At 46.6% G+C, this 18,182-nt stretch overlaps 1 protein-coding gene across 2 annotated transcripts in view; it reads left to right on the plus strand.

Moving 5' to 3' along the window:
• The window catches only part of GRHPR (glyoxylate and hydroxypyruvate reductase), a 28,334-nt gene that overhangs the window by 6,998 nt on the left and 3,154 nt on the right, over window positions 1–18,182 (plus strand). Inside the window, exons 3-7 of one of the 2 annotated variants that reach the window (XM_084834920.1) lie at window positions 8,176–8,248; window positions 13,957–14,073; window positions 15,297–15,385; window positions 16,633–16,737; window positions 17,838–17,973. In XM_084834920.1, coding sequence (XP_084691046.1) covers window positions 8,176–8,248; window positions 13,957–14,073; window positions 15,297–15,385; window positions 16,633–16,737; window positions 17,838–17,973 — 520 coding nt within the window. Of the gene's footprint in view, window positions 1–8,117; window positions 8,249–13,956; window positions 14,074–15,296; window positions 15,386–16,632; window positions 16,738–17,837; window positions 17,974–18,182 lie in introns of both variants that reach the window. The other variant, XM_084834921.1, reaches the window with a different exon arrangement.

Here is an 18,182-nt window from a genome sequence, read left to right on the forward strand (position 1 = left end):
CATGGAATGGAACACAGAAAAAAGGAAGTGCCTTATGCTGAGTCACAGCCTTGGTCCATCTAGCCCAGTATTGTTGACACTGACTGGCATTGGCTCTCCAGGGTTTCAGGCAGGAATTTTCCAGCCCTGCCTAGAGATGCCTGGGATCGAACCTGCAACTTTCTGCATGCAGAGCAGGTGCTGTATCATTGAGCTGTGGTCCTTTCCGCTGCAACAGGCAAATGGCCTGCAACTTGTCTGGATCATGATGATGTGGCGCATGTAAGAATGCACTGTAGAAATGTCAATAGGCCCAGTGTCAGCCAGCCCATGTTACAGTGGCAGGCAGGGTTTCTGGCTGCTTCTGGATACTGATGTGACTGCACCCTACTGCTGCCTCTGCGTGAGGCTGACATTAGTTTCTAGTGCCTTGTTTGTTTAAGAGGGGAAGCCACAATAAATTCCTGGGACTGGAACCAACTCCAGCTTCATTCTTCTTATCTTTTTCCTTCTGTGAAGGCTGGCATCCAGCTCTGTGGAATTATCTAGCCAGATAGGCTGTAGACTGAAAAAATTCCTTGAGCCAAACATGCTGCTAAATCCCTTGTTTTTATGTTGCATTTAATCTCTGTGTTTCTTCTTTACCCATCCCACAAAGAAAGAAATTATGAGCTTGGTAGTTTAAAACTCCCATCTACCATAATGTCGGAGACTTCCTAGAGATTTAAAAGCCTACCCATGCCCCATTGTGTTAGGTGCTGTAGAGGCGCAGAGAGAAAATTATTTAATTTTTACTTATGAGCTTTACTGTTCGCATGTGGAAAGAGGCAACGGCTGTTCTGACTCCTTTTCCCGAGTGAGTGCGGTTTGGGCACACTCTGATGTAGATGAAATCAATTAATAGTCAATCTGTTCTTAAGTTACCAGCCCTATGCAGAGCATCTACGTGTGGTGAACTAAGAAATGCAGGTTGCTTACCTGTAACTGTAGTTCTTCGAGTGGTCATCTGTGCATTCACGCATATGGGCTCTGCGCCTGTGCTGAGTCTCATTCGGGAAGCTGAGGAATATTTTTGGCGGGAACCCTCCCCTACCGTCTACTGTGCATGTCCTAGGGGGTTCCCGCCCATTCCTTCAGTTCCTTGAGACCGCCTAAAGTGGCCTCGGACCTGAGGGAAACCAATCACGCCTCGGTACCAACAACGAATTTGACATTGACACCAAAGCGGGGACGGTGGGAGGGTTGTGTGAATGCACAGATGACCACTCGAAGAACTACAGTTATAGGTAAGCAACCTGCATTTCTTCTTCGTGGTCTCTGTGCATCACATATATGGGCGATTAACAAGCTCACTTACCCAGTGGTGGGTAGGTGTCTTATGCCAACACTGATGACAGAACAGCTCACCCAAACACACAGTTGGAAAGTGCCATGACATTGTGTTTGTAGTGCTTCACAAACGTTGACAGTTTCAACCAAGTCGCTGTTCTGCATAAGTCTTTTGTGGAAGCTGTAGACGTGGCTACTCTTTGAGTAGAATGTGCTCCAATGTGAGATGGGTGCTCCAGCTCAGACAACTCATAAGCCAGACCAATGGTTTGCACGATCCATGAAGCTAGTCTTTGGGAGGATACAGGAGAATCCTTCTTGGAGCCCCCATAACAAATGAAAAGGTGCTGCATGATACGGAATGGTGCTGTCCTGGAGATGTAAAAGGCCAATGCCCTCTTGACATCAAGAGCATGCGACTTTCTCTCCAGGTCAGAAGAGGGGTCTGGGAAGAAAGCTTGTTAACAATATGGTTTGGTTGATGTGGAAATCAGAGACCACTTTCGGCAGAAAGTCAATGTCCAGTCTCAGGTCAACCTTGTCCTTGTAGAAGATCATGTAGGAATGATCCACTGGTAAGGCACAGATTTCACTTACACATCGAGAGGACGTGATAGTGACCAAAAATGCAACTTTCCACGATAGCAGGTGAAGGTCTTTCATGGCCAGAGGCTCAAAGGGCTTTGAGAGAAGGACATGCAAGACAACAGAGAGACTCCATTGAGGAACCAGAGTTCAAACCAGAGGAGTCAAGTTCTTTAGACCTCACAGGAACTGATGAGCAGTAGGGTGAGTAAAAGGGAAAAACCTTGAACTGGTCCTCTGTAACAGGAAAGAGCCGCCAAATAAACTATTATGGATGAAAGTTTTAAACCTTTTTGAAACAAACTATGCAGAAAGAAAAGAACATTCTTAACCGATGCTTGAAGAGGATCAGATGCATGAAGATTAGCAAAGGTCAGAAAAGATTACTACTTTGCAGCATAGGATGGATGGGTAGCCGCATCCAGGACTGCCTGAACTCTGAGTTGAACTTGAGGGAAAACATTCACTGTCAAATCCTCCAAGCCATTAGCTTCAGAGTGTTGAGACAGGGGTGATGAATCCTGCCCTGGTCCTGAAAGATTAGATCTGGAACTTGCGGATGGTGCAAAAACGGTCTTCCTGACAGACACAGTAGGGTTGGAAACCATGACTGCCTTGGCCACCAAGGAGCAATTAGAATGCAGTCCGTCTTGCCATGTGCTATCTTCTGGAGTACCTTGGAGAGGAGGGGAAACGGTGGGAACAGATTAAAAAAGTTCCCCTCGCCACTGTAACACATCGCCCAAAGAAGATTGACCGCTCCCAACTCTCTTTCAGAAGTCGGGGCACACGACATTCGCTGGGGTCATGAACAAATCCGTTGAGGGACGGCCCCAGTCCAGAAAGAGACAATCCAAAATGCAAGCCAACATCTGCCACTCATGAGTCGACTGGTATGCTGGACTTAGGGCGTCTGCCAAAATATTGTCTTGTCCAGCAATGTGAAGAGAACTAAAAAAGATGCCCCGTTGAATTACCTATTGGAAGATGTCCAGGGTGAGATCCACAAGTCTGGAAGAGTGCCTCCCGCCTTGCTTCCGGATGTGCCACAAGACCGTCGTATTGTTAGTCAGGAGTCGTACATGTCGACCTTGAAGGTAAAGTTCAAAACACATTGCTTTCCAAGCTGCAAGAAACTCTAGGAAGTTTATGTGGCACTCCCTTTCTTTTGCCGACCAGAGGCCCTGAGTCCGCAACAGACTACAGTGGGTTCCCCATCTGGACAGAGAAGCATCTGTCATCAGGATTCATGTAGGAGACACGAAAGGCTTCCCTTGGTTCAAATTGTGCAGCTGCATCCACCAGCGCAGGGATGTCAACATTTCGTCCGGGATTGTGAGATGACAACACCAAGCATCCAAAGTGGAATTGATGTTTCGGAGCAACCAGTTCTGCAGTGGTCGCATTCATAGCCACCATGTGACCCAGTAGAACTTGAATGGTGCGGACAGTGACCTGGCAGTGAAGGAAGACAGTCTCTGTGAGAGTGACTAGCTGATCCTGCCGGTTTTGAGGGAGGTAAGAACGTGCAGCTGTCGAATCTAGTAGTGCTCCTATAAACTGGAGACGTTGAGTAGGTTCCGAAGTTGATTTTTCTCTGTTGACATAAAGGCCCAGCGCACCCAGAAGGTCCAGAACAATCCCAATGGCATGGTAAAGATCCCTTTTGGAGTCCGATACAAGGAGCCAGTCGTCCAGGTAAAGATAAACCTCGATTCCCTGTAGTCTCAGATATGCGCACATGACCGCCATACACTTTGTAAAAACTCTCGGGGTGGTCACCAGACTGAAGGGCAGGACCTGAAACTGGAACATGTCAGTGCTGATGATGAAACGCAGGTGCCGGTGGTGAGCGTCTACAATCACTATATGAAAATACGCATCCTTCAGGTCTATGGCAACAAACCAAACATTATTTCAAAGAAGAGGGAGAATCATAGCCAATGTGATCATTCTGAACCTTCTGGGGGTTATGAACTTGTTTTAAGTCCCTTAAGTCCATGATGGGATGGAGACCTCCATCCTGCTTTGCTACGGTGAAACAGTGAGAAAAGAAGCTGTCTTCCAGCTGGAATGGAAGGACTCTCTGGATAGTTCCCTTTTGAAGCAGGGTGGATGTCTCCAGAAGGAGGGATTGTAATGATGGAGTAACGCCAACAGTCCCTGTGGGGGAATGCTTTGAAATTCTATCACGTAACCCTGAGCAATTATATCTAGCACCCAGGTGTCCAATGTTATTACCTTCCAGGTTGGCAGGAAACATGCCAGAATGGATCCTAACAGAGGCCGACTGGAGAGGTCGGGGGCGATAAACGTCGGGAAGTCAAAGGCAACGCTTTGAAGATGACTCAGGCCTGCCACAACCCTGATGGAACTTTGAAGACGGATTGGTCTGCTTTTTCTGCTGTTGGGTGGGCTGGTAGTGTTGGTATCAGTCAAACTGCTGTTTGGTCACATGTGGTTGAGGCCGAAACCACTTGCGGCTTCTGAATTGGTACTGCGTGGGTTGAGGACTCAGGCCCATCTTACAGGCGGTTGCCTTCGCTTTCTGTACAGAGTCCATTTGCTTGTCTGTTTTCGAGTTAAAGAGCCTTTCGCCGTCAAAGGGCAAATCCTCTATTTGGGACCTTGGTTCAGGAGTCTAGCCCGCAGTCCTTAGCCAAGCATGCCCCCTGAGGGCGATGGCGCCAACCATTGACTTGGCGCTACAATCTGCCTCATGCCAAGAGCTATTAATTTGCTGTCTTGACAGCTTGACAGCCTCAGTATGGAAGAGCATGGTGAGGTCCTTTTGGTCCTCTGAGAGGCAGGCACAAAGGGAGTCCATTTTTCCCACAGGAATAGCTGGTATCTGGCCATCATAGCCTGATAATTGGCCACACAGAGTCCAGGGCAACAGAGGAATACATTCTCCTACCCAAAAGAGATAGCCTTCTCCCTTCCTTGTCAACAGGTGATGCATGAAGTTTCTGCGACCGTCCCTGGGATGATTCCACGACAATGGAGTTGGGTCATGGGTGTAAATACAAGAATGCCGCATCCTTCTCCTGCACCCTATACTCAAGGCACTTAGATATTGGGGCCATGGAAGATGGAGCCTTCCAGGACTGATAAACGGTCTGAAGAAGGGGCGGGAGGAAAGGTCCCGCAACCGGTTTTGACGAGTTGGTATGGACTGCATCGAAGATGGGGTCCTGAACGTGCTCCTCTGGCTGCTGTACTTCAATGCCCAAAGAATGGGCCATCCTGCTGATTTGCTCAACAAAGTTGAACATGCCCTCTGAAGGGGAGGCTCCCTCCTGGGATCCCACAACATAATCTGGAGATGGGTTGGAAGGTGGGATACAGGAGTATAAATGTGAATCCGACTGGTAATCATCAGCTGATTCATGATGCGAGGCTGCTCATGGCAAGGGGTTGGGACGCTGGAATCAAGTGAGTTGGTTTAGGTGGCTCCAACTGACACCACAGCAATGAAGAGGAACGAGGTGGCACAAGTGGAGGCACAAGGAACTCATCTCTTGCGGGAGGATGAGAAACAGTTTCCAATGCCTGCAGCAGATACCGAGGTAAAGCTGCTCCCACATATCTGGAGCGGTCAACGAAGTACTCTCAGTCCTGAAGAGTACGCCGGTCTTCAAAATGGCAAAGGTGTTGTGGAGGGCAAGACTGCTCTGAACCCCTCTCCCAGCCACCATGTGGAGACCTTGACTTCTCCCTATAGTGGTAGTTGAAGTGGTGATCCCCATAGGGGGAATGACACAGCCAGGATGAAATCGATGCTCTCAGTCCCGAGGAGGAGATGAGATACAGCAACGTGAGGCTTCCTGCCTCATTGGTGATTGACGATGTCCAGATGGAGAAATCTCTCGATCCCAAGAGGGTAGTGGAGGGGAAAAATCCAAGATTTCACCCTCAGACACTGTCAACACCGGCTTGATGACTGGAGCGATCAGTACCGATGACAATACACAAATTGCTGAATCCAGCAAAGCGGGAGGTGCCGGAATCTTCAGTTTGGAAGATTTTTCAGCAGCGTTCTTTTTCTTCTGTTTTTTAAGGCCATTCGATCCTGACGTTGGAATCTTTGCATTTTTGGTGATCTTTCTCGCGACCAAGAGTGCTAAGGAGTGCCCCAGAGTCAGAGGATCAGCCCCTTCGACACAAGTTGTTGGGTGAGGGGGCATCGACTTAGACGAAGACATAGTTGCCCCTGCTTTGTCTTTTGCAGAAGACCCTGCAGGGTTCCTTGGATCTGTAGCCAGTAACGCTCTTCTCCACAGCTCTGCCTTAAGCCTGTCCGATCTGTTCTTTCATGCCTGTTTAGTAAACGATTGGGACAGGGAGCAGGAATCAGGTAAATGGCCTTCACCCAAACAAAAAAGGCAGAGGGAGTGAGGGTCAGTGGGGGGCAGCTTACTCCCACACTTGACACACTAATGAAAAGGTGCCTTTGTAGCCATAAGTGACACTGCAGCCGCAGTCGACAGACGGATGAACAACAAAGGGATTTTTTTTTTTTTAGTGGAATGGTGATGAAGACAGGGGAGAATACAGGAATAACAAGAAAAAACAGTGTCCTCAGCAGTAGCAGAAGAAAAAACACTGCAATTCTCTTTCCCACAGAGAGGAAGCTCCGAATGGACTATCCACTATGGCGGTCAAAAGGGAACGGGTGGGAACCCCCTAGGACATGCACAGTGGATGGTAGGGGAGGGTTCCCGCCAAAAACGTTCCTCAGCTATAGAAGCTTCCCGAATGAGACTCAGCGCAGGCACAGAATCCATACATGTGATGCGCAGAGACCACGAAGAACCTGCAGTGCTCCTGCCCCTGATCCTGCGTGATGTCCCTGTGTTGGCCATCAAAAGAACATAATGTAAGAAGAGCTGTGGTGGATCAGACCAGAGGCCTATCTAGTGGCCAACCAGATGCGTATGGCAAAGGCCATAGCAGCTCATGACCACAACAACACCCTCATGTTTGTGCACGGAGCAGACCTGCGTATGCCGGATCTGTGCAATCTGAACTGTCCAATTTTGAGGGGTAACTATTGTGAAGATCGAGGAACATAGGATGCTGCCTTATACTGCGTCAGACTATTGGTCCATCTAGCCCAATATTGTCGACACTGACTGGCAGCACCGGCTTTCCGGGGTTTCAGGCCAGATTCTTTCCTAGCCCTACCTGCAGATGCCAGGGATTGAACCTGGGACCTTCTGCATGCAAAGCAGGTGCTCAACCGTTGAGCTACAGTGCCTCCACAATGTAAGTTATGCTCTTTGCATACATGTCCCTATCCGAATGTGGCATCTAGTACATAGGCTTGAAATTGTAGCAGATTTTATGAAAAATATGGTTAGTTGAGCAGTTAATAATTTTTTAAAAAAGTAATCGGGTTCAGCTTTAAAGTAACTAAACAGTTAATTGGTTCAGTTTGAATACATTTACCTATTGCAGAAGCTTAGTGAAGGTTTATAGTTTGCTAGCTTTGGGTACAAGGCAGAGGAAAGCCATCTTTAAGTTCCATTTTCATCTAGCAAAAGGAGGATGAGGCGACCTGTGTGGCCCGCATGGAAGTGGGGCATTCCAGAATCCACCTCCTAGTAATACTTGCTTGTTGTCACTCTGCTAATTGATCTGGGTGTGTGAATTTTAATCTGCAACACAAGGTTCGGTTGAGCAAATGAACTGAAGCCTGCAGCCCTGATTAGCTAAAAGGCTTGATTTTCATTCGTGGTTTAACCATTTTAGGGCGCAAGCCTATGCATGTTTAGAGAGAAAAAAGTCCTACAATTCCCAGCATACAGTTCGGTAAAATGAGTACCCAGCTTGTGGGGGGAAAAGGTAGTTAGGACTGGGGAAGGCAGTGGCAAACCACCCCACTATACAGTCTGCCAGGAAAACACCGAGGAAAAACGGTGTCCTTCTAGGGCTCAGTAATGACTCGGTGCTTGCACAAGAGGAACCTTTCCTTTCCTATCTGTCCAAACATGCATAGGATAGTGCCCTTAATTGCTGTCTTTCTAACATGAAGTTGTGAAACCTCATCAGAGTATTATGCCCCTCATTTCTGTGTTTTTTTAGTGACCAGACAGAAACTTCAAGAAAAGCTATTGCTGCCAACTTCATTTTTTTAAATATTTTTAGCAGTTGTGAGGAGTCTTGGTATTTGATTTGGTGATGAGGCTAATAAGATCTCTCCACTGCCTTTTCTTTCACAGGTATGTGTTTTCCTCTTAATGACTATTGTTTTGAGTGTGTGGTCTTCATCTTTTGCAGGGCCAAACCTTAAAGTAATCAGTACGTTGTCTGTAGGATATGACCACCTTGCTATTGCTGAAATAAAGAAACGGTAAGGCTTGCATCTAGGGATGTTGGAAAAATCAGCAATGAATTCAAATAAGTTTGGATTTCTATGAATCCGACCTGCGGATTCCGCAGCAGACTGGCTTTTTCTCAGTTGTGCGGACTTGTGGACCAGTTTGTTCACGGGGGGCGGGGGGTTTCACAAATTCATATTTGCACTAAAGTGCATTACAACAAGTGCACATTAGCGCTAATGCACATGTGGAACAAAATTCTTGTACATTGTAAAAATAATCTGCTTCCATCAATGAGTAGATGATGGGATGAAAGATGTCTGACAGTCAGCAAAATACAGATGGTATGGATTTAACACAATCCATACATCCCTACTTGCATCTTTTGCAGGGAAGTTCATAGGATCAAACTATATATTACACTGACGGGAAAAGCAGTTTGGGGACAGAGTTGTATGGAAGGGCTAAGCACACCAGGCCAGTGTGCGTGCCCCCTTAACCACACAGTGTCTCCACTGAAAATTGCTCCTTTCATGGCTGCTTTTCTCCTGAAAAATCAGCTAGTGGGATTTAAATACATGCATTTGTTTATAATGTGTAGTTTGGCCCCCTATTCCTTAAGAGAAAGGCTGCTTTCATACGAACCTCTCCATATCCATAGTAGAGGGGTGGACAACAGGTGTTTCAGATGTTTTCGCCTGCACCTCCCAATATCATTGGTTATGTTGGTTAGGACTGATGGGAGTTTTAGGCCAAAACATCTGGAGGGCCACAAGTTGCCCACCTCTGGTAGATCATTAGATGAGGCTTGGCTTCAAGTGACTTGGGTTTCTGAGATAGTTGCAAGAATTCGGGCCTTTTTAAGTGATGGTTCATTTGCTATTGAAGCTCTATTGGCTTTTAGGAGGCTGGTAATTTTTTTCCCAATAAAGTCTTCAGGGGAGTTAGCTAGTGGATAATACCATTAGTTTGACATTTGTGCGTCCCCTCTTAATGGCTCAGCTTGGGCATTACACCAAACTATGGTTAAGACAGCTTTTCCGTACTTTGGTGTAATGTGTGGATTGACAAATCATGGTTTATGATTGATTGGCAAGTCAGAATTGGAAATCATGGTTTGGAATGCATTTGCAAACCATGATTTGTGCTAATTGTGGTTTGCCTTGAATTGGCAAACCACAGTTCAGCCATCACTCTGTTTCCAGAGGTTGCAGCCTCATGAAGACAAGAACAAACTGAATGCTGAGAGAGGGTTGAAAATGAAAGTAGGCAATCAGATCATGGTTAACTATGAATCTAAACTATGGCTAGTGCATAACATTATTGGGCTTATTTGGTCCCTGATTAATAGTTCTAATTTAATAGTTTAAAATTGGTTTGATTGTACTTTATTATTTTATGTAAATCAAAAGGAAGGGTAGAAATAAATAAACCCTGTTTATTATTCTCTTCACACTACAGTGGCCTATCTGTAGGCCAGTTCACACACTCGGTCAAAGAGCTCCCCACCCCCACCCCACCCCCGGCCATCAATATCCCGTTTATCTTACCAAATAAAGCCTTTTGCTGGTACTCCATGGATAAGCTTATACACTTATAGGCTCAATTGGCGAGATTGTTCCCACACTTTTTTGGAGGGGGAAGAATCCTGCCAATCTGGCTTACAAGCCCTGTATGGTTGAAGTATTTCTGCGTCCCCTTGCCTTAGAAATACTTGCATCAAAGGATAAAGTAGAGAGGAGGAGGACCGTGTAAGTCGCCTAGCTGTGAGTGCTGAAGGACCTGGATCCTGTTCCTCTGCCGGCTTTCTGGTGATCTGAGTACGTGCCTGGGAGAGAGGATATTGGGCCAGCTGGGGGGACCTGAAGGGGGGCCAGTCAGTGTAGTGATGGGTAGAGGGAGATATGGCGTTGTGAAGAGGACTTGCCAGGTAAGGGGAACATGGCCCAAACAGTTAATGGCCCTGCCGTGTTCTGGTCCTTGCCACACCTGCAAGTTTGGTAGTTGCCCTATCAGCCTGCCTTCAGGTCTCCAGATGCTGCTTTTAAATGCCAGATAGGTTCAGAATAAGCCCCCCCCCCATCTATGACTTAATAATGGATGAGGCAGCTGATCTGGCATGTATAACCAAGACCTGGGTGGGTGAGCAGGGAGGAGTCAGTCTCTCCGAGCTATGCCCATTGGGGTACTTGGTCCAGCATCAGGGAAGGCTTGAGAGCTGGGGAGGGGGCGTTGCTGTGGTCTATAGGAATTCCATCTCCCTCTGCAGGCTCCCTGTCCATGTGACTACTGGTCTGGAGTGTTTGTGCCTTGTGTTGGGTCAGCGGGACAGATTAGGGATTCTGTTGGTCTACCGCCCACCCCACTGCTCAACAGACTCCCTAGGCGAGCTGACAGAGATGGTCTCGGGTGTGCTGCTGAGATCCCCCAGACTGTTGGTTCTGGGGGATGTCAACATTCACCCTGAAGGCACCTCGTCTGGGGCGGCTCAGGATTTCATGGCCTCCAGGACAGCCATGGGGCTGTCCCAACATGTCATTGGCCCAACACACGTAGCAGGACATACTCTAGACCTGGTTTTCTCAACTAGACATGGAGATGGTGATCTGAAGGTGGGGAACTTTGCATCAGTCCCTTTGTCATGGTCAGATCACTGCCTGCTGAGGTTTAGACTTACAGCAGCTTTTCCCCTCTGCAAGGGTAGGGGACCTATTAAGATGGTCCGCCCCTGGAGGCTAATGGATCCAGATGGTTTCCAGAGGGTTCTGTGGGTTTTCCGGCTGATATGGCTGGTGCGTCTGTCAAAACCCTGGTCGACCTGTGGAATGCAGAAATGACCTGGGCGGTTGACATGATTGCTCCAGAGCACCCTCTCTAGAGTAGAGCTTGTACAGCTCCATGGCATACCCCGGAGCTGAGAGTGATGAAACAAAATAGGAGACGGCTTGAGTGTAGGTGGAGAAAAACTCCTAGTGGATGCAGTTGAACCCTGGTGCGTACCTATGGCTAGGTATATTCAAAAGCAGTGAGAGCAGCAAGGAAAAAATATTTCACTCCCTCTATTCAGTTGTCCATATGCCGCCCAGCAGAGGTTTTTAGGGTTGTCCGGGGCCTTTTACATTCTGTCCCTAAGGACGCTATGGAACCATCTGAGGCCCGCTGTAATGCACTGGCTAGGCACTTCCAGAATAAAATCTCTTGCATCTGCAGGACTTAGATTCCAGTATTACTGCAGGTGAATCTGGTGAGATATCCAGAGCACAGCCTTGTCCAGTTTTCTTGAATGAGTTTCAGTTGCTACAGCTCAAGGACAAGGAAATGCTTGGACAGGTTTGTGCAACCACTTCCATATTGGATCCGTGCCCCTCTTGGCTAATAAAAATCAGCAGGGCGGGAACAGCCAGCTGGCCTAGGGAGGTGATTAATGCCTCCTTGAGAGAAGGAGTGGTTCCGGGCCGCCTGAAAGAGGCAGTGGTGAAACCACTCCTGAAGAAATAGCTCCCTATACCTGGAAAACCTTAATAATTCTAGGCTGGTTGCAAATGTTCCATTCCTGGGCAAGGTCCTTGAGTGAGTGGTCGCCAACCAGGTCCAGGCACTCTTGGATGAGACCGATTATCTGGATCTATTTCAGTCGGGGTTCAAGCCAGGTTTTGGCACAGAAACAGCCTTGTTTGCCCTGTATGATGACCTATGTCAGGAGAAAGACAGAGGGAGTGTAACCCTGTTGATTTTCCTTGATCTCTCAGTGGCTTTCGATACCATCGACCATGGTATCCTTCTGGGACGGCTCTCTGAGCTGGGAGTGGGAGGCACTTCATTGCAGTGGTTTCACTCCTACTTGGAGGGTCGGCTCCAGAAGGTAGTGCTTGGGGAACACTGCTCAGCCCCACGGATTCTCCAATACAGGGTTCCACAAGGGCCAGTTATGTCCCCCATGCTGTTCAACATCTACATGAAACCGTTGAGTGCGGCCATCCAGAGTTTTGGAGTGCGTTGTCATCAGTATGCTGATGACACACAGCTCTATTTCTCCTTTTCATCTTCTTCAGGTGAGGCTGTGGATGTGCGGGATCAGTGCCTGTCTGTGATAATGGACTGGATGAGGGCTAATAAACTGAAACTCAATCCAGACAAGACTGAGATGCTGTTGGTGGGTGGTTCTGCTGACTGGATGGAGGGTGTTCAACCTGTTCTGGATGAGGTTGCACTCTCCCTGGAGGAGCAGGTCCATAGCTTGGGGGCCCTCCTGGAACTATCTTTGTCACTTGAGGCTCAGGTGGCCTCAGTGGCACGGAGTGCCTTCTACCAACTTTGGTTGGTGTCCCAGGTATGCCTCTATCTGGACAGGGATAACCTGGCTTCAATTGTCTATGCTCTGGTAATCTCCACGTTAGATTACTGCAATGCGCTCTACGTGGCGCGGCCTCTGAAGACGGTTCAGACGCTGCAGCTCGTGCAAAATGCAGCAGCCAGATTGTTAACAGGGACCAGAAGGTTCGAACAATAAGACCAGCTCTGGCCTGTTTGCACTGGCTGCCTGTATGCTTCCGAGCTCAATTCAGGGTGCTGGTTTTAAAATATAAAGCCCTACATGGCTTGGGACCACACTACCTGATGGCATGCCTCTCCCAAAATGCACCTACCCATATGCTATGTTCAGCATCTAAGGTCCTCCTCTGAGTACCTCCTCCAAGGGAAGCTCGGAAAGTGGCAACGAGGGAGAGGGCCTTCTCAGTGGCGGCCCCCCATCTGTGGAACAAGCTCCCCGATGCAGGCCGCCTGATCAACATTATTATCTTTTTGGCACCAGGCACTTGGCAGCACATGATGAGTTTTAATCGGTCCTGGATGTGTCTTTAGTTATGACTGACAGTTCGGAGTTGTTTTTAGTGCTGATCAGGAGTTCACACACAGCCTCCCTTGCTTTTCAAACGAGGTCCTTCAATTAGATTCACTGAAGCAGCAGCTGGGCCTATCTACATAAGGAGGCACACTTGTGAGGGAGCCAGCTCTCCCAGCACGAGGAGCTCCAGTGACAAAGCATCAGCAAACAAGCGAGTTAAGCAACCATGTGAGTTTAGCAACAAGGCGAGGAAGCTGATTGGTGGGAGATTCAGGACAGATAAAAGGAAGTACTTCTTCACACAGTGCATAGTTAAACTATGGAATTCAATTCGGATGGCTTCAAAAGGGGGTTGGATAAATTCCTGGAGGAAAAGTCTATCAGTGGCTACTAATCCTGATGGCTATGTGCTACCTCCAGTACCAGAGACAGTGAACCTATGTACACCAGTTGCTGGGGAACATGGGTGGGAGGGTGCTGTTGCACTCATGCCCTGCTTGTGGGTTCCCAGGCGACAGCTGGTTAGCTGCTGTGTGAACAAAATGCTGGACTAGATGGACCCTTGGTCTGATCCAGCAGGGCTCTTCTTATGTTCTAGTTATATGTTGTTTGTGTGTATTGTCTGTGTGCTTTTATGTAAATGGCTCTTAAACTTTTTATATTGTATTTAATGTTTTAACTTCTGTAAACCACCCAGAGAGCTTCTGCTATGGGGCTGTATAGAAATGTAATAAATAATAATAATAATAATAATTGGGTTCCTTGCAAGAGGGAAAAAGGCAGGATATAAATGTAATAATAAAAATAAAATCTATGTGAGCAAAATGAAGAGATTAAATAAGTGCCTTGTGGATCAAAATACAGAAGAATCTGACTTCCTCTTTTAAATTCTAGTGGAATCCGTGTGGGGTACACGCCAGACATCCTGACAGATGCCACTGCTGAGCTCACAGTAGCTTTGCTCCTAGCAACATCTCGCAGGCTGCCTGAATCGGTGATGGAAGTGAAGAAGTGAGTGTCTGCAATTTAGTTTGGGGAGGTGCATGGCTCCCCATTTCACACCAATTTCAGTGCTCATCATAGCTCATCTTCTAGCCTAATTAGGCATATTGGGGGGAAAGGATAACCTGTGGAACCATTGGTCATGCTGGCTGAGAATTATGGGAGTTGTAATCCAACACATTTTGCGGGCAGAAGGAAGGGCAAAGACCTAGTTCACTCAAAGTGCAAATGCAGTTGTAAATTGGTTGCTGGGCTGTACAGGAGAGGGGCTCACCTGACTGAATGCTCTTCTATGCAAAAGAAATGTTCCATGCACATGGAACACTAGATGTTGGAGAGGTGGCTAGGCTCAGTGCATTCTCTTTGACACCTAGTTTTCTTTGTGCATGGAACATTTCTCTTGTATAGAAGAGCATTCAGCCATACAACCCCTCACCCACAGTCTGAGATGGCACACCCCAGAAGCAATGTTACCACCACAGCTGCTGTTTGTGTCAACCAGGCCTCCGAGACAGAGCTGTAAAGCAGTTCAAATCTCGCTCCTGCTGCAAACTTGGTAGATAGCCATAGATGACCCCGCCCTACGATTCTCTCAGTTTCATCCTTCCACCCCATTTGCAATATGAGAAGGGATAATAATAGTGACCTACATTACAGGGTTGTTGTAGGGATTGTTGAGAGAGGGCATGTGACTTGTTTTAAACATTCTAAAATGCTATAGAAGAATGCTAGCTGCATGCTTTGGGGACTTTGGTTGTAGATGCTTCTTTGTCACAGATGAATAAACACTTAGTTCCATGCTTGAGTTATATTATGGGTGTGAATTTATCAAGGACCCAAAGTGTATGCTAATGAACCTCTGGTAGCTAGATGGGAGCTACCAAGCTGGCACAGTTTAGGTAATTTTACACAGATGTTGGTTTCAATGCCTATTTGATAGTTGTATGATATTTTCTAGTGACCACCATAGAGGTGAGGAGGAGAGTGGAACTGAGAGTGGAAGAGCTAGGAAATGGACTGGTCCTGAAATCAGTGTGGATGGAAAGTACCACAGTGACCAAGAACATATCAAAAGCTTCTTTGGGTTGCCATTGTTCATTGCTACACTATTAGCTAGGTGTCTGGCCAGGATATGCAGCTTTTTCTTGTCAAGCTTTGGTGCCTGTCTGCTGAGCAGGCTGAGCTCCAGTGTTGAATCTTTGGTGTTACTTATCTAATGTTCCTTTTTGCAGTGGTGGCTGGACAACATGGAAGCCCCTCTGGATGTGCGGCTATGGACTTTCTGGCAGCACAGTTGGGATTATAGGGCTAGGAAGAATAGGTAAACCCTGTTTTATGCATTTATTTTAACCCTGCCCGTCCACCATGGAGCTCACTGCTGGTTTTATAGCCACTACATCACTGCAAGGTAGGTAGGTTGAGAGAGAAAAGGTGGTGGCCCAACTCAGCGATTTTCACACAAATCTCCAAGTTCAAAGCTCAAGCCATCCGTCGTATGCGAGGAATATGCTGCAGCAAATGATGTTATGTGTAGCAGGCACATGAACCTGGAGTCATCTAACTGTATCATCTTTTCAGAACTGGGCATCTGATGTTGGAGTCAGATTATCAGTTCTAAAACTCACTACATTCACCTTATAACAACTCTAGAGAAAGTTGGACTTTCTACTATTGATTTGTTCTTTATCCATCAACCCAGGAGAGATGCACATGTCTGCATACTTTCTGATTTCGTCACTCCTCCCTGTCTCTGCCAGACTTCAGGCCAGCCTTCACCAGCCTGGCAGCCTCCAGATATATTGGACTACAATGCTCATAATCTGGCTGGGGATGATGGGAGTTGTAGTCCAAATAACATCTGGCAGCTACCAGGTTGGCAAAAGCTGCTTTAGGTTCTCAAATTCTGTTTCATATTGCTGATGTCTTTAGTGCAGCCACCATCACCTTTTCGGCATAGAGCTAGTCATAGCCTGTCCACAATAGATATTCACTGAGCAAGGACCCAGTCATCCAAATAAACATGAGAATTTAGTGGGAACTGCTGGAAATCAGGCTCTGCTGATGAATTTAAATACTTCCACAAATCGACTAACTCTGGAATTGGAATGTTTCAGTACACTTTGATAATAGTTGTGGTCTGAAACTCTGGAAACATTTCCCACAATTCTCTGAATAGTGCAGTCCTTTGCATATTTACTCAAAAGTAATTTCCATTGAATTCAATGGTGCGTACTCTCAAGTAACGGTGGGTAGGATAACAGCCTTATGAGTGAATAGATGCAACAATTTACCAAATGGTCATTGCGTACGTAACCACTTGACAAATCAGGTCTTTATCCTCTTGCCTACTGAAGGAAATTTTGGCCACATATTTTCCCCATATATGTAGAAAAATAATTGTCTGTATATACTCTGACTTACCTATAGTCCCCCACCCCATCCCAATTCATCCGCTTCTCCGCTGGCTGGCCACTTTTTCAGAAGCCCCGCTTCTTTATTTAAATCAATGGTGAAGCATCCTTGACTAACGGTATGATGTTCTGTGGTGCTTGTCTCTCCTGTTTCTAGGACAGGCTGTAGGACGTCGTCTGAAACCATTTGGAGTGAAGACATTTTTGTATACAGGACATCATCCCAAACCTGAAAATGCTATGGAATTGAAAGCAGAGTTTGGTGAGAATCGTATCTTCATTATTAATGGAGTTTCTTTATGTATGTTAGGAGCTACATTTTCCTAGCTAATATTCTAAACAATCTGAAAGAGTTAAACGTTGAGGAGTACAGACCTTTCTTGAATGAGGAGAACGCATTCCTTTCCCTAAGTCAGGGGTGAGCAATTTGTGGTCCTTCAGTCGTACAGCTCCCATCAACTCTTGCTAGAATAGCCATGATGAGGGAGCATGGGAGCCGTCAGCCCAAACATCCTCCCTTAGTAATTTGATCATGTGAACAATTTAGTAATTTGATCATGTGATTTGAGCAAATCAGGAACCCAACCATCCCTGTCAACCTTTGTCTACCGTAGGAAGAAATACTTCCTTTCTAGAGAGCATCAGTCTTCTGACATGCTGTTTGAGATGAAACATGCCAACTGCTGCACCAAGATGGCATCACAAGCCAGGATTAGTGTAGAACAAACATTATGTATGCAGATTGAACCTACATATTTTGGGAAGTTGGTCATCCCACAATTCAAATTACCATTCATAAGTTGTATGATTTTGGCTTAGAGCAACTCAAAGCCTACATGCCAAGTACTTCAAAAGCAAAACAGTAAATGGGATTTTTATAATCAAGACCATTGTCTCCCCCCATTTCAGAAACTACTTGTGTTCCCGCTGTTAGTAGGGAATTTAAATAACATATTTACCAATAGAGGATATCCTCACATCATGGCACATAATCCTCCTTACGAGGGAAAACAGTATATGTAACGAACAGTACGTAAGTATGACCAACCCTCCCCTTACTGCTGTTTCTTTTGGTTCATATGAATGCCTCTGAAGGGTCCAAGGATTTGAGCAAGTACAACATCACCCTTCCCCATGACTCAGTCAGAAAGTGCCCAGGCTGTCTTGATCAATAGGAAGAGTTAGAAAAAGTAGGTAAGCTAGTAAAAATCCTAGAACTTCCAGCATTCTCCAGCTAGCACGGGTGGCTGGGGAATGCTGGGAGTTCTAGGATGTTTTTCTGTCCAAACATGTGTAGGATTGCACCCTTAAACAGCCTGTAGTGAGTGCGCTCTCTCTCTCTCTCTCTCTCAATCCCTCCAGTACCCCTTTCCAAGCTAGCAGAGGAGTCAGACTTTGTCATCGTAACGTGTTCTCTGACGCCTGACACCCAGGGGATGTGCAATCGGGACTTCTTTTGCAAGATGAAGAAAACATCTGTATTCATCAACACCAGCAGGTGAAAGCAGACGAGGCCCAGACTGTTAAAGACAGCAAAGATTCAGGGTGACTTCCCACAGCAGTTTTAAGTCAACAGCGTGCTTCTGCATAGCACTACTGTATAATTACTAGTAGGGTATTAGCCTGGATTTGTACCATACCCCTCTCTATAACGAGCAGAAAACGTACAATAATTCCTGCTCCTAATTATAATTAAGGGGCTTCCCA

The sequence above is a fragment of the Heloderma suspectum genome, chromosome 2 (genome assembly GCF_057233095.1).
Source record: "Heloderma suspectum isolate Gila_16-S chromosome 2, 16-S_ref, whole genome shotgun sequence".
NCBI lineage: Eukaryota > Metazoa > Chordata > Lepidosauria > Squamata > Helodermatidae > Heloderma > Heloderma suspectum.